We start from the raw sequence: 20,524 nt of genomic DNA, 5'->3' as shown, positions 1-20,524 counted from the left end.
TTTTCCAGACTATCCACAACCCAGAGGCAAGGCAGATTGGCGCGGACTACCTGTCTCGACATCCATCTTCTGAATGGCCCCAATGTCCATTCCTAAGGGGGGAGATATGTGAGAAGTCCGACGTCCCGACGGACCGAAAACAGGAAGAACCCGGGCAGAACACGCACCCACTTCCGGGAGCGGTTAGCAGTCTAGCAGCACTGGGGAAGGAAACAGAAGTGTCCGTGATGTCACCCGACCCGGACAAACGAAGAAGGCGGGACTCGGAAGGAAGGGTGTCCAATGGCGAAAGGAGCGGAGTGAGGAGGACTGACGCTGTAGTGACAGCGACGACAGAAGAAGGAGGCGGAGTACTGGAGGAGCTGGAAAGGGAGAGAGACAACGGAGGCAAGACCGCAAAGGCAGCGGAGATTGCGAGCAAGCCTGGCGGCCCAGACGAGAGGGAGGACGGCCCGGACGAGAGGGAGGACGTCCCGGCCCAAAGCACGGGTCGTGGCTCAAGACGAGTACAGTTAGGTGCGGCATTCTGGTGGGGGTGGTGGGGAGGTGCAGAAACATGGGGCACGGTATCTTGCTTTGGTGGTAAAAAGAAAGCGCCTGGCCCTTCCACACACGGAGTCTGGTGGTGGTGGCACATAGTGTGTACCTGAAAGCCAGAACATTAAAACCCGTTTTTGTTCTTCTGCTCTTTGTTTTCATTCCCTCCCTTTTCCTCTGAGTGCCCTGGGAAGACGTGAGAGCAACGCCTAGAACAGGACCGAAACCCGAGGAGCCACGAGCTCGGCAGCTAAGAACGCCCCATCCTGCAACCCCCTCTTCCCCCTCATGTGCTCCCCACCCGATGTACAGACCCTTGCTTTTGTTCTATTGAAAGGACAGTATTGATTCCATGGGACTAAAGTATAAGAGAGTGCGAAAGTCACTATCAAGAAAAAGAATAAAGTCCCAGAAGTACCTGTACTATACGCGTGTGGTGAGTCTTTCTGCAACCCGAGTCCCCGTGCTGCGTACACTGTGAATCCAAGATCGTTGAGCAATTGCACTGTTTTGGGAGGGTGACGTAGACAGCTTTTTTGCGAGCAGGATTTTATGAGCCAGTCATCCAAATATGGGAAGAATGTGAATGTTTTGTCTTTGAAGATGAGCTGCGACTACTGCCAGGCACTTGGTGAAAACCCTGGGTGCGGTAGTTATTCTGAATAGGAGCACCTTGAGCTGTCCTTTTTGGAAATCAAGAAGTACAGGGAGTATACTCCGGTCCCTTTATATTTTAATGGGACTGGTTCTATCGCTCCTTTCTCCAACAGAGAGAGAACCTTTTTTTTCTTTTTAGAAGGTTAGAAGGGTAAGATGTTCCTGTGACATTGCGTGTAATCGTGGAAGAATGTTTGGGGGGGGGGGGCAGGGGGTGTTTTTAAGTTCCAGGCAGAAACCATATTGGATTATTTGTAAAAACCCATTTGTCTGAGGCGATGGTGTTCCAGACAGAGGGAAATTGAGAGAGACATCGTCCTTCAGGAGTGGAATGATCGGGGAGTAGCAAAAGGAAGTACTGTTTGTTATTTGCAGGGGAACTGTTTGTGAAGTTGCCTCTGCCTCTTCCCTTACCATTGTTTCCTCTAAAACCTCCTCTAAAATAGCCTCTTGATGAGGGAAATTGGTTGTTGCCCTTGTAAGAGTAGGAGGGATTTTCTGTGGTAATATTTTTTGGAGCCCCCCTCTAAAAGGAGCACCGAAAGGAACCCCTACTCGCAGGCAACTGTAAAGCCCCCATAGACTTTGCGAGCTCAGTGTTATTTTTCTCCAGTGAGGTTTCCACTGCTGGACAAAAGAGGTGTTCCTTATCAAAAGGCTGATTGAGAATGGAGGCCTGTACCTCGGGTTTAAAACCTGAAATTCGCAACGATGTGTGTCTACGTAGCGGTACGCTGGTGTTTACTGCACGAGCTGCTGTGTCTGCAGCATCAAAAGACCACTTGATGGAGGTACTGGTGATAAGTTTGCCCTCCTGGATAAGATCATTTGCCTTAGATTTCTACACATCAGGCAGAAATTGCATACGTTTTTTCTAGCTCATAACGATCCCTATCATATCTGTGTAGCGAAGCCTGAGCATTAGCAATGCGCCAGTGATTAGCTGCTTGGGAGACTACCCTTTTGCCAAAGGCATCAATTAACTAGGACTCCTTATAAGGAGGAGGGGCCCCACCTGTGGTCTGAGTTAGCTCTCTTGCAAGCATTAGAAACCACAAGAGAGTCTAAGGGCAGTTGACCCTTGATGTAGGCAGAGTCAGTAGGTGCTGGCTTATATTTCTTCTCAACCCTGGGCGTGATGAATCTTGACCTTACAGGATCTTTAAAAACCTCATCTGCATGCTTAAGCTTCCCCTTAAGGATTGGTAGTGTATGTGTAGTTTTCTGAGTGGAGCTTAAGGTCTCAAACAAGAAGTCCTCCTTATGAAGTTGCACACCATGGTAATGAGCAGCCCTATTAAGAAGCTCAATGTCGTCAGGTGGTGATGGCCTGGACGGGTATACGTCAGGGTCAGTATCTGTGTGTGGCTCAGTATCATAATCCTCCCATGGGTCAACATCTTGAGGACTATCCTCATCTCCATCCCAATCCCTTTAATCCTGTGGGTCAGGTGATGGTGGTGAATTAATGGGTGTGATGAGTAATTGAGGATTAGTAGGTGGCACATAAGGTGGTGAAGAGTTTGTACCTACATTCCTCTTCTTCAGGGGCATGTGGTGCTCATCCCGTTAGGCCAATTTCCTTTTTTAACGCAATTTGGCATGAATATGTCTAGTATCTGGGTTAATAACCAGTTCTTTTTGTTTCAGGTCTGAAGGTGTAACATCGGACTGAGTCTTTATCTTTACTTGCAGTTTTCGGTGTCGAAAGTTGGGGCTGCAAACTCTTTGGTACCGAAGATTTAGGCTTCGACAAAGAAGGAACATGGACCAGGACGTGCTTGGATTTTGATGCCAAGGTTTTCTACTCGGGGCTACCAGGGCTCCACAATCGATCCCTTCAACATATATAATGACCTTTCCTGTGCATTTTACAAGGAGCTAAAAGTTGGTCTGGTGCTTGCAAAACCTACGCCCGGAGCAGAGGCAACCTCAGGTCCCACTAGGTCTCCTGAGTGACTGTTTGGAAAAGGAAAACCAGTCAAATGGACCAGAGAGCAGAAAAACACACGGCACGTACAACTTAGTGAATCTGATTTGGGAAAAATATACAGAAGCATATTTGTGGGCCAAGAGAAGTGGGCAGAGCTAGCATTAGACTAACTGCAATTTTCTGCCCTCCCAGCAAAATGGGCTCCAGCTCTACAGAGGTCTTAGACGGTAGAGTGGAGAATAAATAAATGACTGAGTAAAATCACAAATTGAAAGGAAAACCAGGAAAATCTGCTAAGACCCCTCAACTTCTGATGACATGCATCATAGTAACAAGTGACCTACATACCAAGATTGCGAGGGACTGAAAGTGTAGCCTCAGCACCCAGACCATGATTATGAGGGACAAACAGCTGGCAATAGAAAGCAGGACCAAGAGTAGCTATGTAAAGTGGAATAATAAAAAGTACTGAGGTGCATGGAGCCGAGAGAGGCATTAGAGTATAGAGACCAGGCCTGAGTATGTGGGTCCAGGGCACATTTTCTCTGTGACCTTAAAGGTTTACTTTTTTCTGTATTTTAAGTCCATATTAGGTGAAAATGAAGCACTGATAAAACCATCTCAAAGTGTTTCACTGCACTACATTATGTGTTATTGAATAACAATACTTTTGTCTGAATTCATGGGAGGAAGTCAAACATTTAAACGGTGCATTCTCTGAAATGCATTGTTTTTGCTGGGTAAAGATTTAAACATTCTGAAATCTGAAATAATTTAAAACAAGAATAGAAAGGAGACATGTTTACTGCTAAAAGGTTTTCTAAATTGTTCTTTAAATTACAGAACTTAGATTTGAATTAGAATATCAAAATTAATTTTGTGGAAGCACCTGTATCCTCATACAAAAGTCAATGATATATTTCCATTACTTACATCTGCAAAAAAGTGTGCTCTTTGTGCTTGCTTTATTTTAAAGCGCTTTATTTTCTGCTGTATTCTTTTATCCTTAAGCAGATGCTGTTCTGTAGCCCATTCACAGTGAAGATATGAACTTGAAGAAAATAGAAAAAAGTTAAATGATCAATCCACTTCAAGACGCAAGAACTCATACAGGCATCTTTTGGACTATTTTAAAATGACAATTAGCGACGCATTATTACTAAAGCTGAAATTAGCACAATTCAATATATTATTTGTGAACAAAGCAACAAAAATTCTATGACGTGCATCAATACTGCATTATGATGGTCAGAGACCAAAGAAGGATAAAGTTACCATCAATCTTAGTGCTCAGTCTTCCACATTATACTCTGTAGGTATGCTGCCATCTAGTGGCAGGGCAAGAAACTGGTTCAAAAGTGGCTGCTTTCTCCTCCTGCAATTAGCGTACACTCACTATTTCCACTCTTGAACTAAGCATTAGCAAAGCCATCGACTTTCTCATAGTGTATGTAAACATTCATAAACATCGCTATGGACACATCTACACATAGGAATAGTTGGGACGGGAATGTCTCCTTCATGGCATGCACACCAGTCCTGAGTGACCCTAAATGAAGCTTAGAGTGTTTTGACATTTTTGAACCAGCTGATAGCCCTGTGGGCACGATGAGTCCTAGGCCTGTTACAGACATGAGACACAGGGCCTGAATCTGAAGTCTGGAGGGGCAAACCAAAAACACTTTCTAGATGACATGGTACTACACTCCAAGTCCACATTAGGAGGTAAGGCACCATTTTACGATTGATATTACTAAACAGGCTTATTCAGGTATGCGTGTGGTGACTGCAAGCTACACCTGAGGAAAGTTCGGCTTGATTTGGCGTCTTGGATAGGCATCTTGGGAGACATTTGCAAAATTATAACGGGCCCTATAAGGCATTATTATAATTAGCTTTGTTCAAAACCTCACTGTGAGAGTATCTCATCATGGATATAACATAAAATGTGTCCAATCACTTACATTTTAGTGCAACACCACACTTTAAATAAAATCAGAATGATGTAATTTGCATGTCTAGTTTAAGGGGACCAGGATGCAATTAATCTTTTACCATCACTCACTGATAATGCCAGTTTCATTTAGGGATTATAGTCCGATTCACTCTCAATCAAGTTTTATATGAAGGGTGAGGAATACGATGAAATACAGCATATCGTGAGGGTGAAATAGAGCATTCCGTGAGGGGTGAGTCTGCCGCCTATCGTGATAAAAGTCCATGGAATCGTATCATTAAGACCTCAATTTATAAATCCATCTTTGCTCTTTTATAAATAAGTTAAGGTATTTGTTCCATCAGGTTATTATTTTCAGGACAATTCATGTCATCTGGTGTGTGGTTCAGCTCCAGGAAGTGATTAGTCAGATTTTTATAACAATGTCTTTGACAACTCAAGGTACCAGGTTGTACTTGCATTGGAATCCGCTATGGAAGATATTGTAACTAAGTTTGATACTGTCTTTGATATCATCTGGGTGGGAGATTTTAATACAGTGGTGTGTCCTCTTGCCACTCAAAGGGTATGTGGCTTTATTGATTGTTGGGGGGATGGTGTCTTCCACTTCCCTCACAACTCTTATGGTAATTCTCTGAACAAAATTTTAACAACATACGACATGGAAATATTGGTTAAGCAGACTAATAACTCAGGTGAAGTTGTCCCCACTTATACGGGAAGGAACTCCAATACAGTGATTGATTTTATTTGTATATCATCTAGTATCGGCCCAAGGTGTTCTACCCCTGTGGTTGTAGACAACATAATTAGTGATCATAATTGTATCACAGCTGAGATAACCTTATGGAAGGAACGACCTGCGTTTATCCCATGTATTATTACCAATATTGAGCCCCATCGCCCTAACGGTATTCGTATCAGATGGAAAGGCAATAAAGCGGACATTCAGTCTAATGCCATTGTGTCAAAATGTCTTACAGAAATAGTTACAATATTAGAATGTGAGGAGGGAAACGCCGAAATTATGCATACTTTTAACAATCTTAATTTAATTATAGACAGCAACTTCACTATATCTCATAAGGGTAGGAAACACCAGCTTAAGGGATGGTTTGACCATACCTGCACTATTGCACTTAAAAGACTCAAAATAGCATTGTCAGCTGAGAAGAGAGATATTGGAACTATTAGGGAATTACGAGGGATTTACCAGACCGCTATTAAGTCTAGGAAAACTGAACTAAGACAAGAGGCTTGGGATAAATTGGATCAAGCAGCCTCTACAGTGGATTCTTCTTTATTTTGGGCAACAGTTAATAGTCCCTTTTTGAAGGATGATAAGATCGCAGAACTAACAGCAAATGTCAGTTCGGAGAGTTGGGTCACCCATTTCTCCCAGATTTTTGATTCGACCAGAAATGGAGAATTCTATGATGACAGGTGGCCTGTTATATCCTTGGACATTACTACTGCCGAAGTGTGGGATAGTATTAAATCCAGCAAGGGTGGGAAGGCCCAGGGACCTGATGGGGTTCCTATTGATGTATACAAAACAGCGCCAGAGATATGGGGCCCACTGCTTACAAAGGTTTTTAATACTGCCGTACGCGCCGGGGTTCCACACACTTGGGAAGAGTCCATCATCGTACCGATCTACAAGAAAGGAGACAGGGGGATGCAAAGAATTACCGCCCAATTTCCCTCCTGGACTCCTCGGTAAAAGTCATGAGCCGGGTACTTATGGTAAGGTTAGAAGAATGGGCCGAGTCCAATAATATCCTGGCTGATTCCCAATACGGCTTCAGGCGGGGCAGAGGAACATTAGAACAATGCCTCAACCTTGATTTAATCATAGGCAAATATACTAAGGCTAAAAAAGGATCTCTCTATCTCTGCTTCGCAGATTTGAGTAGTGCCTTTGATATGGTGGATCATAACATTTTATGGACCACGCTATTGGAAATGGGGGCCCCAGAGGCTATCGTTTACTTTTTAGCGAGACTTTATGTCAAATTAAACTCTAGTGTTCGCTATGGTCAGGCCGGGGAGTGTACCCCTAAGTTCAGTGTTAGACGGGGAATAAGACAAGGGTGTGTGCTTGCCCCTCTACTTTTTATTCTTTTTATTAACAAAGTGGACACAATTTTAAAAGAGATCGTGGCTGACGCACCAAAAATTAACGATTTCAGCGTTCCCGTACTTCTTTACGCGGACGACGCTGTAATTTTGTCTAGGACCCCTATTGGCCTACAGCGCCTGATGGACAGGTTCCTGCTGTTCATCAATGACAGAAAGCTGTTGATTAATAAGACTAAAACCTTTATTATGGAATGTGGTGCGGTATGTAAAAAACCTCATGCCTACTTTTTAGAAGGCCATAAGGTGTCAACAGTGGAATCTTTTAATTACCTCGGCATCACCTTTTCTAAATCAGGCAGCTGGACTAGCGAGATTAATAATGTCCAGGCAAGGATGGCAAAAAGCTTGCATGGGGTGTTTAAATTCGCTACAAACATTGGAGATAAACGGATTAAAGATATGCTGACGATCTTTCAAATGAGATGTTTATCTGTGGCCCTTTATGGAGCCGGAGTGTGGGGGCATACCAAGACAGGGAACCTGCAAGTGGAGGAAAGAAAACCTCTTTCTAAAAAGGTTGCTTTGTTTGCCTAAATCTGCTACCAATGATTTGGCCCATAGAGAACTAGGTATCTCCCACCTCTCCGATTTACTGGCACTAAGGCCCTTAATGTTGTGGCGTTCTGTATGGTTAAAAGAAGAGACCTCCCTAAGCAGAGCAATTATTGGAGATTGTCTCACCATTGACGGCCACCTAAAAATTCCTTGGATTAAATATGTCATAAACTGTTACTTCGAGATTTATGGTATTAGTCTTAAAGATGACTGTAACGCCTCCTCCAGTCTGTCTAAAAAAGTGATGAAATCGGTCTTTATGAATTTTATGCTAGAGCAAAGGGAAAGGATTAGTAGTAATTTAAGTACATGTATGTTTAACAGCAGATTCTGTGAAAACGAGGGTTTTCAGCCATATCTGAGCCTAGTTACTCGACCCTCCCATAGGTATGTTATTACTAGATTAAGGTTTGGGATAGTTCATCATTTGGTGGCCTACCCGTGTATTAAAAAACACCCGGTAGGCCCATGCCCATGTGATAATGTATCAGCTCAAAGCACCATGCACTTTCTTCTGTCATGTAACCTTTACGACAATTATCGTCAAGCCTATCTTAAACCTATCCTTTTAAAATATGGAGTCAGAAATAGACAAGATGCCATGAAGCTGCTTTTTAAACCATACCCAGATGTATGCTTTTTTACTGCAACCTTCCTCCTATCAGCTATCAAAGTAAGGCCTGGTATGCTTTTTTAATTATTTAAATATCTTAAATCATGTAACCTGTCTACAATTTTTATCATGAAATGTTTATTGTATTTGCTGTGTATTTGTTTAGCTTTTATGGACTTGTGTTTTAAGCTCCGAATAAAGCCTTATGAAATGAATGATTAGTCAGTTTGGTGGTGGTGCATCTAAAACAAAGAGAATTTGTGCATTCATTTATTCTCACCTTGAAAGGTCTTGCCATCATGCCAGTATACTATAAAAGGCATGGACATATCCTTCAAATACAATTGTAAGTTAGGCAGTTAGTGTGATTAAGCAAAACCCATCTCCATCAAAATGCTCCTTGATGGAGCCCGTTGAGTATTGCATTGCCCGACTCAGCGATAAACAATGCAACCTCGAGTGATGGTTTGTACATTGTGTAAAGGATATCCCTTGTGGCCTAAGGGTGGACATGCAGAATTCTTCATTTTTGTACCATTTTCTTTTGTAAGAACTTCACAATATTTCATAGAGTGCTCATTTAGGAAGGACGTGTGATGGACGAATAATTTCCATAATTCCTCTAATGTTAAACAAAAAATATAACCCTAGACCTTCTTTTGTGCAAGTGGAGCTAAAAGTCCACCAATGCAAAGTTCTATTGGCTAGAAAAATGCCACTCAACTTTATTAAGTTATCACACAGGACATGGGGCATGCAGCAAATTAGGCGCAAGGAAGAATGAGAGCAACAAAACAAATGGCGAGCTAATGACTATGCCACTTTGAAATTGCAATAAAATCATAATACAATCAAATTGGCCAATGGTGCATCCAGATACAAGCACACAGAAGAAATGGTTACCCTGAACTAGTTTATAACTTACAATATGATATGCATCACCACACACAGGCAGCCATTTAGTTAGAAGAAGTCCATAAAAAAAAGAAGTTTAATGTGGTCAGGCTTTTTTCCCAAGATTATTTACTGCTCCAAGATAGAAAATGGACATTTTTAAAAGGCAAATTAAAACAAGCATTGACAAAGCCATCAAGTCTTGCCTTTCTGCAGCATAATGGACACCAAACTTGAAGCAATTAGTTAAAGACAAATATATACAAAATCACGCAAAAAGAAAAGTAGCAGTCTGGTAAAAACAAATTGGGGTTGCTAAGCCATCCAACAAAAGAAGAGAAAGGAAAATGGTACTTACCAGTATGCATCTGTTCTTGGCATGTAGAGCAGCGGAGATTCATATTGTAGCAGATCGCCATCTGGTGTTGGGCTTGGATGCTTTCACCTTGTTGTGGTCTTGGAAGAAGTCTTTTGAAGTCACGAGATAGGGGACTCCTCCCTTGGACGATAGTGCGCATGGGCATCGACTTCATCCTCAGATTGTTTTTCGCCATGATGGAAAATGATTGAGTCAGTAAGCAGTAGAAGAGATGTCCATGTGAATGTATCTAATTAAGATAACACTGGAACAGATACAGGCTCCGGGGAGGCGGGTGGGCGTATGAATCTCCACAGCTCTACATGCCAAGAACAGATGCATACTGGTAAGTAGCATTTTCCGTTCGAGGCATAAGGGTTGCGGAATTCATACTGTAGCATAGACTGTATAGCAGTGTCTCCCCTAGCGGTGGTCGCCTGTATCAGTTGCAGTGGTTTGAAAGAGTGTCTTAAGAACAGCCTGGCCTACAGAAGCCTGTTGCTTTGCCTGCACATCTACACAATAGTGTTTAGTGAAGGTGCGTGTTGTAGACCATGCTGCTGCTTTACAAATGTCTTCTAGGGGAATATTCCCTAAAAATGCCATGGAAGCCCACAGTTTGCGAGTTGAATGTGCACTTAGGGTAATTGTTAGCGTACGTTTTGCTTTCTGGTAACATATTTGAATGCATTTTACTATCCACCCTGCAATTCCTGCTTTGGAGATGGGATTGCCTTTATGAGGGGATGAGAAAGCTACAAAAAGTGGTTTTGTTTTTTTAAAGTGTTAGACCTGGCATCATTGGCATGAGTCTCTCCTCCATTTTGTTTCTGTTGGCCTCCTCTGTTTACGATGTTTTGCTGGAATATTGCTTTAGGCACTGTGCCACTGCTGATCAGTGCCTCAGTGCAAGTGCTCCCTATGTTAAATTGATACATTGATTGGTGTTACCATGATTGGCTTGGTTGACTTACTGTTCAGACCCTAGTCTAGTGCACTGCGTGTGCCAAGGGCATGTAAGTTAACTGCTGCTGGTGGGCTTGCAGCACGGGTTGTGCCACCCACAGAAGCAGCTTGTAAAATGTGTCCCAGGCCTGCCATCGCAGAGCCTGTGTGCAGTCCCTGACTGCCATGTCGACTTGGCAAGGAAACCTACTTGCCAGTCTCTAAAACCTTCCGTTTGCCACATTTCAGACACCTCTAAGGTAGGCCCTAGGACTGGGTGCATTGTTGGTAAAAGGTAGGTCATGCCCTGATGTGTGTGGCATGACCTAATAGTGAATTACAGCCATTTTCGTTTTTCACTATTGAAGGGCTACCTGCCTTCCATAGGCCAGAATGGGCAGACTGATTATTAACTCCATTATAATCTTATCTGACTCAGGGAGCATGGTAGCGGTTCGAGTTTAGTATCCCTGAACTCAGAATTTAATAACACATCCTTTAGGATGGATGGTTTTTAAATTCTGTGTTTGAAAATAGCCCTTTTAGAAAGAGGCTATTTTCTTGTCCAACTATCCACCGGTCTCTGCTGGTTTGGTGTGTGTGTGTGTCAGGGGCTGGGTGACTCCAGGGGTCTGAATGAGTCAGTGTGAGGTGAATGAGGCATTTACCTTTAGAGTGGGGGAAGAGTAGTCCCTGGTAGCCTGCCCTGCCTGACACAATGCTGGCTCCACCTCCTGCCGGGCGACTGATGGCCCTGCCCCTGCCAGTGCCAATACTGGCTCCACCTCCTGCTGGGCGGCTGATGACCCTGCCCTGCTCAGTTAATAGGCCAGGTGCCTCGGCCTGGCAACACCCACAACAAACCTGGGATGGGGGGAATTTCCCTGCTTGGACAAAGGGAACAAAGCAGAAAAGGGGTATAAAAGAAGGACCCCTGAACCAAAGAACTTAGATCACTTCTGACAAGGAAACCTCTACCAAGGACAAGAAGCCTGCTGATCCAAGGACTTGCCTCCCCCTTCTTCCAGTGTGCTGTTTGCTGGGGGGAACCTGAAGCTGCTTCTTTATTTTTGCCAAGGGACAAGGAGAGAGGAACTTAGTGTGTACTCTCAAGCTTGCAAGAAAATCTCCAAGGGCTGGAAGAGTGCCAGCCTCCTGTTGAAGTCACAGGGCTAAAGGACTTCACCCTCTGCTGAATTGCTTGTTGCTGGGGCGTGGTGTTTCCAGTGCACAGGGGAAATCTGCAATCTTGACGTCGATGGACGCTGCCGAATCCAGCTCGACATCGTGAGTACGGCTCCAGTGTTCCGAGCCTTGGACGCCGGGCCCGATCGACGCCAGTAGCGACGCCAGTGAGTTCGGCTCCAGCTCCAAGTGACCCCGTCTCGACGCCGCTGCCGATCGCATCGACGCGGCGCCCTTCTCGACGCCGTGAGCGCTGCTCCGGGCCGACACCTCTCGACGCCGCTGCGGATCGCCCCGACTCCGAGGCACGATCGACGCCGACCTCTCGACGCCGACCTCTCGACGCCGTGGATCATCGTGGTGCTTCATTCTAAAGGTACTGTGTTTGTGGGGTCTGTAGCGACTCCAGGCTCGACGTAGCGCTCCTCGCGGTCGATGCCGAACCTTGGGAATATCGTAACCTCGACGTCGTGTGACTCCCGTGGGGTTCACATTGTTGCCAAGAACTGTGTTTTGAGAAGAATACTTACTTTTGTTGCTAAAGAACTATTTCCTAAGAAGAAACTTTACCTGAACTATTATTTTTCCTTCCAAAGAGTATTTATTAAAATTTTGGTATATTTTTATCGTTATTTGGTCTTGTGATAAGCCTTATATAAAAATACTTATTTTTATTATAACTCCTGTGTTGTGTCCGTTTGTAGTGTATTCACTTTATTACTGTATGTGGTCATAAATGCTTAACACACTGCCTCTGAGATAGGCCTGTCTGCTCTGCCAAGCTACCAAGGGGGCGAGCAGGGGTTATCCGAGTGTGTAATCCCCTTGCTCTGACTAGAGAAGGTGGGTCCCTATTTGTCAGAAGTGCATACCTCTGCCAACTAGAGACCGTCGGTTCTAACAGAAAGGCTTTAGTCCTATGTATTAAAGTAAAGCCTGGATCTCACTTCCTCTTCTGAGAGAGGTGATTGTGACAAGGAAAGCTACCTTCCATGTAAGGAATTGTAATTTACATTTATGTAAAGGCTCAAATGGGGGACCCATGAGTCTAGTAAGAACAATGTTAAGGTTCCACACTGGAGAGAGTGGTAGTCTGGGTGGAATTATTCTTTTAAGGCCTTCCATAAAGGCTTTGATAGCGGATACCCTAAACAATGACAAGTGTTGTCTGTTTTGTAGGTAGGCTGCAAGGGCAGCTAGATGTAATCGGATTGATGCGTATGCTAGATTGCATCTTTGTAGACGTAGCAAACAGCAGATAATGTTCTGAATTGAAGCATCTAATGGATCTATTTTGTTGTTGTTGCAGTAAATTACAAATCTTTTACATTTAGCTGCATTGCAAGCTCTAGTAGTGGGGTGTCTGGCTTCTTTAATAATTATCATACATTTAGGTGGGAGGTTAAGGTAACCTAACTCTAGGACTTCAGGAGCTATATCGCTAGATTCAGCTGCGCTGGATCTGGGTGCCTGATTTCTCCATGGTTCTGTGTGAGCAGCCTTGGGAAGAGAGGTAGCTTCTGGTGTGGAACTGAGAGTTCGAGGGGTGTTGAGAACCACGGTTGCCGGGCCCATGTGGGAGCAACTAGGATCATTTTGAGAGACTGTTGCTTGAGCTTGCGTACTACTAACGGAATGAGTGGGAGGGGCGGAAAAGCATACGCAAATCTGCCTTACCAGTTCATCCATAGCGCATTGCCCTTGGACAACGGGTGTGGGAACCTTGCAGCGAAGGCTGGGCGTTTTGAGTTTGTGTGTAGCGAACAGATCTATGTCTGGTTGTCCCCACATTTGGAAGAAGGTTGAAGAACTTGCGGATGAATTTCCCATTCATGTCTCTGTTGAGTCTGCCGACTTAACAAATCCGCTATCTGATTGTTCACCCCTGGAAGATGTTCTGCTAACAGATATATGTTTTGTGGAATGGCCCATCTCCATATGCCTTGCGCCAGATGAGAGTTGAAAAGAATGTGTTCCTCCTTGTTGAACAAGTTACTTACCTTCGGTAATGATGTATCTGTAAGAAACATTAGTTAGTTAGATTCCTCACCTTAGAATATCCCCAGGCGTCAGACTGGATCCGGAAAGATTTTTGTAGCAATACCCCTTGCGCGTCGCTAGGCGTCGTATGCGGCTCCGCGTCCGTCGTTGGCGTCGGAGTACTTAGACGCCGCCCTCGAGCGCTGACGTCAGTTCTTGTACATAGCTTTCCGCGCCAGGGAAGCTGAGCCATGCAAGAGACCAACACTGGTGCCAAAACATCTAGGGCCCTGAAAGGGAGAACCTTAACCCTAGATGTCGGTTCGCAGAACGGGGAGGCTGGGTGGGTCGGTGAGGAATCTAATTAACTAATGTTTCTTACAGATACATCGTTACCGAAGGTAAGTAACTTGTTCATCTGAAAGAAACACGTTAGTTAGATTCCTCACCTTAGAATAGATACCCCAGCAATACCAACCCCGGAGGTGGGCCTGCGAACCAAGATCACACCAGAAAGTCCTGGAGAACAGAACGGCCAAAGTGACCATCTCTCCGGACTTGGCTGTCCAGGCAATAGTGCTTGGCGAACGTGTGCAGTGAAGCCATGTCCTACAAGGGGACTCCCCGTCCCAGGGCAGTTGTCGCCGCTGTGGCCCGGGTGGAATGAGCTCGCAGCCCAACAGGAGGATCCTTTTTCGCCAAAGAATAGCAGAGTTTAATACACAACACGACCCATCGCGAGTTGGTCCGCTTGTGCACAGCTTTACCCTTCTTCGCACCTACATATCCAACAAAAAGTTGGTTGTCCACCCGGAACTGGTTTGTGCGGGCCAAATAAACTGACAGCGCACGTTTTGGGTCCAGACGGTGGAGCCTCTCCATCTTTTGAAGGATGCGGAGGCAGAAAGAAGGTGGGCAGCATGACAGATTGCCTGATGTGAAAGGGAGTCACGACTTTAGGAAGGAAAGAAGGACGGGTCCGGAGGACAACCTTATCCGGATGAACCGAAAGGAAGGGAGGCTTAGCTGACAGAGCCTGGAGCTCACTCACCCGCCTAGCGGAGGTGATAGCCACCAGGAAGGCAGTTTTCAGAGTCAGTAGACGAAGTGGACAGTTGTGAAGGGGCTCAAAGGGAGCGCACATCAGAAAAGTAAGAACAAGGTTCAAGTCCCACTGAGGCATTACGAATGAAACAGGAGGGAACATATGAGTAATGCCCTTGAGAAAACGGGAGACAACAGGGGACTTGAAAAGAGAAGGCTGATCAGGAAGCCTCAAGAAAGCAGAGATAGCAGCAAGATAACCCTTCAAGGTGTCCAGAGCAGAGCCCTGCTGGGCCAAAGAAAGAAGAAAGAGGAGAACCTCAGAAAGAGTGGCAGAAAGGGGATCCACAGCCTTTGCTGTGCACCATGCCACAAATTTGTTCCACCGGCAGGCGTATACCGTCTTTGTGGAGGGACGCCTGGCTGCCAGAATGACATCACAGACTTCAGGAGGCAAGTCAAATGGCATCAACTGCCACCGCTCAATCTCCACGCATGGAGGTGGAGGCTGGACAGGTTTGGGTGGAGGACCGTCCCCTGCTGCTGCGACAGAAGGTCCTCCTGAAGAGGCAGTCGTATCAGGGGAATCGATGGACATACTGAGTAGCTCGGGATACCAGTACCTTCGTGCCCAATCCGGAGCCACCAAGATGACTTGGGCCCGGTCGCGCTTGATCTTCAGCACTCTGGGCAGAAGTGGTATAGGCGGAAAGGCGTACAACAGACCACAACTCCAATCGCGCCGAAAAGCGTCTCCGAGCGCGTGCCGCCTTGGAAATTCCAACGCGCAGAACTGCTGACATTGCGCGTTCTCTTCGGTGGCGAAAAGATCTAACCAAGGCTCTCCCCACTGCAGAAAGAGACCTTGCGCCACGTCCGAGTTCAGACGCCATTTGTGATCCATCATGCACCGGCGGCTGAGTTTGTCTGCTCTGGTGTTCAGAGAGCCCGCCAGACGTTGAACCACCAGGGTGAAGCCCTTGTGTTCTAGCCATGTCCAGAGGCGCAGAGCCTCCTGACAAAGGGTCCACGACCCCACCCCGCCCTGTTTGTTTCAATACCACATGGCGGTGGTGTTGTTCGTGAACACCTGCACGAAACTTCCCCGGACAGAGGGAAGGAAGGCTTTCAGTGCAAGTCGGATCGCCCTCAGCTCCAATAGGTTGATATGGAGCTGAGTCTCCGCCGGAGACCAGAGTCCTCTAATCTCCGCCTCTCCCATATGGCCCCCCCATCCCAGGAGGGACACATTTGTCACTACGACATGCTCCGGTTGGGGTCGGGAGAGGGATCTGCCGCCGACCCAATCGCGATTCGTGAGCCACCACTGCAGCTGGTTCGCAGTGCCCTCCAAGATCAGGACGTGGTCGGACAGGTTGCCGCGATGCTGGGCCCACAAACTTCAGGTCCCACTGCAGAGCCCGCATCCGCCACCTGGCGTGAGGTACCAACAGGATGCAGGAGGCCATCAGCCCCAGAAGCCGCAGCACCAACCTGACCGAAACCCAGGACAAAGGCCGGAAGATGGAAATCAGGGCCTGAATGTCCCGGACCCGCTGTTCAGGCGGATAGACCCGGAACTGCGCCAAATCGAGAACCGCTCCGATGAAAAGGAGCTTCTGGGAGGGACTCAGGTGCGACTTCGGCACATTGATTGAGAACCCCAGCGAGTGCAGGAGGTCGGCCGTAGTCTGGAGGTGGGAGATGACTTGCTGGGGCGAGCCCGCCTTCAACAGCCAGTCGTCGAGATAGGGGAAGACTGGAACCCCCGATCTGCGCAGATGAGCTGCGACCACCGCCATCACTTTCGTGAACACCCGAGGGGCACTGGTGAGGCCGAAGGGGAGCACGGTGAACTGAAAGTGCTCGTGACCCACCGTGAACCGCAGGTAACGCCGGTGGGACGGCAGGACGGGGATGTGGAAATAAGCATCCTGCAAGTCCAACGCTACCATCCAGTCTCCAGGGTCTAAGGCAGCCAGAACCTGAGCTAAAGTGAGCATCTTGAACCGGTCCTTCCGGAGGAAGGAGTTTACGCTCCTGGGGTCCAAGATCAGGCGTAGGCCCCCTTTGCCCTTCTTGGGAACCAGAAAGTAGTTCGAACAACAACCACGACCTACTTCTGGACCAGGAACGCGCTCGACGGCCTCTTTGGCCAAGAGGGACGAAACTTCCTCTCGTAGAAGATGCAAATGATCCCCCGACATACGGTTGTTCAGCGGTGGCATGGCTGGAGTAGCCCCTTCGGACGATTTGCAACACCCACCTGTCCGACATGATGGAGCGCCAGTGGAGCAGGTGATGGCGAACTCTGCCGCCCACTGGCGTTGAAAGGGCCTGAAAGCTCGGACTACGAGGGCTTTGAGGCGGATGCCGGGGTGGATGTGGACTGACCGTCACGTTGACCTCCAGTACCGCCTCGGCGGAATCCACGTCCGCGAGCAGGTGGGTTCTGCGGCCGGTGGCTGGGCGGACGTGAGGAGGCACCCCTTCCTTGGCCACGAAAGGCGCAAGTTTGCGGCTGCGGGGCCGAAAGACCCAAGGACTTGGCCGTGGCCCGGGAGTCCTTGAACCGAGCCAGCGCACTGTCTGCCTTCTCACCAAAAAGGCGAGTGCAATCAAAGGGCATGTCCATGAGGGAACTCTGGACATCCCCCGAAAATGACGTGGACCTCAGACAGGCGTGACGCCGAAGCGCAACCGTGGTGGAAATCGCCCGACCCAGCGAGTCCGTGGTGTCAAGTCCACACCGTATGGCATGCCGTGCTGCATCTCGACCATCAGCAAGAGCTTGAGTGAGTCGTGTCCGGGCCTCCACCGGACACAAGGGCAGCACGTCCTCCACCGTATCCCACAGAGAGTGGGAATAACAGTCCAAAAGGCAAGCGGTATTTAAAGACCGCAGTCCCAAACTCAGGGACGAGAACAGTTTCTTTCCAAACTGCTCCAACCTCTTGGATTCCCGATCCGGAGCAGCGGACGGGAAGGAGGATTGGGAGGTTGAGGCCTGGATAACCAGACTCTCGGGGGTGGGGTGTTGGGAGAGGAAACTGGGGTCGCCCGGAGTAGGGCGGTGGCACCAGGAAACGTTCCGGTCCACAGGATGGACTGTGAAGGGTTTGGACCAAGTGCCCTGCAGAACGTCAATGAGGGCCTCATTAAACTGCAGCAGAGGCTCAGTGGAGCTTGCTGTCGGTTGAAGAACCTCAGTGAGGACGTTAGTCCTCACGGCCACAGCAGGCAACTCCAGCCCTAGGGCTTTGGCCGCCTTGCGCAGCACCACTGAGAAGGCTGCACCCTCCTCCGAGGCCACAGTCGGAGGAGAGATGAAACCAGCGTCCAGGGAGGTATCCAGACCGCTGGCATCCCCCAATTCCTCTGCCCAGTCCTGAGAAAGTTGGGCCTGAGCGGCCATAGGGTCATCATACCCCTCCCAGTCGCCCTCGTCATCCAATTCCCGATAAACAGGAGGAATGATCGGAGCCGGGCAGTAGATGAAGCGTTCACCAATCGACGCCGGCAGCGGCGCCGGGTGGCGCCGCGCCAGCGTCGGACCCGGACCGGGGCTAAACTGGGGAACGACGTCGTCCGGGGACGGCGTCTGAGGTGGAACCGGTGTTGGCGCCGGCGGAGGAGGCGTTGTGAGGTCGACCGACGCCGACCGAGAACCAGGTCTGGATCCCTCGGGGACCTGTGGTGTCGGGGCCGGAGCCGTCGACGGCGCCGGAGCCGCCGGCACGCGAGGTCGCCCAGTCGAACCTGCGGGGCCGAAGGCACGCCTACAAGCGTCGACGGCGGAGCCAGGCCCCTCATGGCCGAAAGGAAGGCACTGACTTCCGCCGGAGTCGCGTCAGTCCCAGGGACCGGCAGGTATGGGGACAAACGCGGCTCAGACGAAGCCGCGGGGGTGGGACCACCCTGACCTTCGGCCGAGTCACGCGACCGGCGAGGGGAGTCCGAAGAGCGATGTCATCTCTTGGACTTCTGAAGACCCCGACGAGCGATGACGATGGCTGTGGCTCCGCGATCGGTCCTTGGACCTCCACCTAGACCGGGACCGAGAGTGGCGCGGAGCCGAGTGCCGAAGCTCGAGAAGCTTATGGCACCGCTCCCGCCTAGCTTTTGATGTCAAGGCCTGACAGTCGGGGCACGACTCTGCGTCGTGGTCAGCCCCCAGGCAGTAAAGGCACCGGCGATGGTGATCCGTCACCGACATCAGGCGATGACAGGCGTCACAGGCCTTAAAACCAGGCATCCTACCGGCACCAGAGTCGAGTCGATAGACCAAAAAGAGTCAAAAAGTTAGTCAAAAAATGACTAGGGGTAAGCTCTTCCCGGATCGGCGCTTACTGGCGCGGAAAAAAGAAGAACTGACGTCAGCGCGCGAGGGCGGCGTCTAAGTACTCCGACGACGTCATTCCAGCGCACGACGCCAACGACGGACGCGGAGCCGCAGACGACGCCTAGCGACGCGCAAGGGGTATTGCTACAAAAATCTTTCCGGATCCAGTCTGACGCCTGGGGATATTCTAAGGTGAGGAATCTAACTAACGTGTTTCTTTCAGATTTTGTATATAGTACATCGCAGTCATATGGTCTGTGCGGACTAGGACAGTTTTGTTGAGAAGATGTGTTTGGAATGATTTTAACGCTAGAAATATTGCTAGCAATTCTAGGTGGTTGATGTGGAGCGATTTTTGTTGTGTCCACTTGCGTTGAATTGTGTGGTGTAGGAGATGGGCTCCCCAGCCGGAGAGAGATGCGTCTGCTGTTAGCACTATCTGTGGAACCGGCTCTAGGAACGGCCGCCCTCTGGAAAGGTTTTGTGTGTTCCACCACTGCAGAGAGCGATGTGTGCGGTTATCTACCAACACCAGATCTGTTAGTTGACCTTGAGCCTGGTTCCACTGATGTGCTACGCATTCCTGTAAGGGTCGCATTTGAAGTCTTGCATGAAGTAAAATGAAAGGCCATCATTCCTGTGAATTGCATGAACACCCTCGCTGGAAGAGTGCTGCGGTTGAAATTTGGTGATGAGGGTTTGTATACTGGCTATCCTGGTTGGATTGGGATATGCCAGAGCTTTGGAGGTATCGATTGTGGCCCCTAGATACTGATGTATGTGGGAGGGCTGAAGATGTGATTTGGTGTAGTTTACTGTGAACCCCAAGTTGTGTAGTAGCTGGATGGTTTCGTAAGTGTGATGGACACACTGGTTGTGTGACGTGGCTTTTATCAGCCAGTCGTCGAGGTATGGAAAGACATGGATTTGTTGTCTTCTCAAGTGTGCTGCTACAACTGCAAGGCACTTTGTGAACACTCTGGGCGCTGTGGTCAGCCCGAATGGAAGGACTTTGAACTGATAGTGGTGTCCGTCCAACATGAATCTTCGGTATTTCCTGCGAGCAGGGTGTATGGGAATATGGAAGTAGGTGTCCTTGAGATCTAGTGTGGCAAGGAAGTCGCCTTGTTGAAGTAGTGGGAGGACCGTTGAAGAGTGATGATGTGGAAATTATCTGACTGTATGTAGAGATTGAGGGGTCTGAGGTAGAGTATTGGCCTTAGGGTGCTGTCCTTTTTGGGGATTAGGCAATACAGCGAGTAAACCCCTGTTCCTTGATGCTCTAAGGGAACTAGTTCTAGTGCATGCTTTTGAAGCAGTGAGAGAAATTCCTGTTTTAAGAGCGTGAGATGTTCTGTAGACATTGGACGTGTCAAGAATTC

The 20,524-nt window shown here is 48.1% G+C and overlaps 1 protein-coding gene across 7 annotated transcripts in view; it reads right to left on the bottom strand.

Moving 5' to 3' along the window:
* The window catches only part of CHD9 (chromodomain helicase DNA binding protein 9), a 1,905,864-nt gene that overhangs the window by 1,367,933 nt on the left and 517,407 nt on the right, over positions 1-20,524 (bottom strand). For all 7 annotated transcript variants that reach the window (XM_085637757.1, XM_085637759.1, XM_085637761.1 and 4 more), the window contains one exon: positions 4,061-4,178. In XM_085637757.1, the coding sequence (XP_085493883.1) occupies positions 4,061-4,178 (118 nt within the window). The remainder of the gene's footprint in view (positions 1-4,060; positions 4,179-20,524) is intronic.

This window comes from Triturus cristatus, chromosome 12 (assembly GCF_964204655.1).
Source record: "Triturus cristatus chromosome 12, aTriCri1.1, whole genome shotgun sequence".
NCBI lineage: Eukaryota > Metazoa > Chordata > Amphibia > Caudata > Salamandridae > Triturus > Triturus cristatus.
Note: the sequence above shows the minus strand (reverse complement) of the source record. Positions and strands in the feature narration are given on the sequence as shown.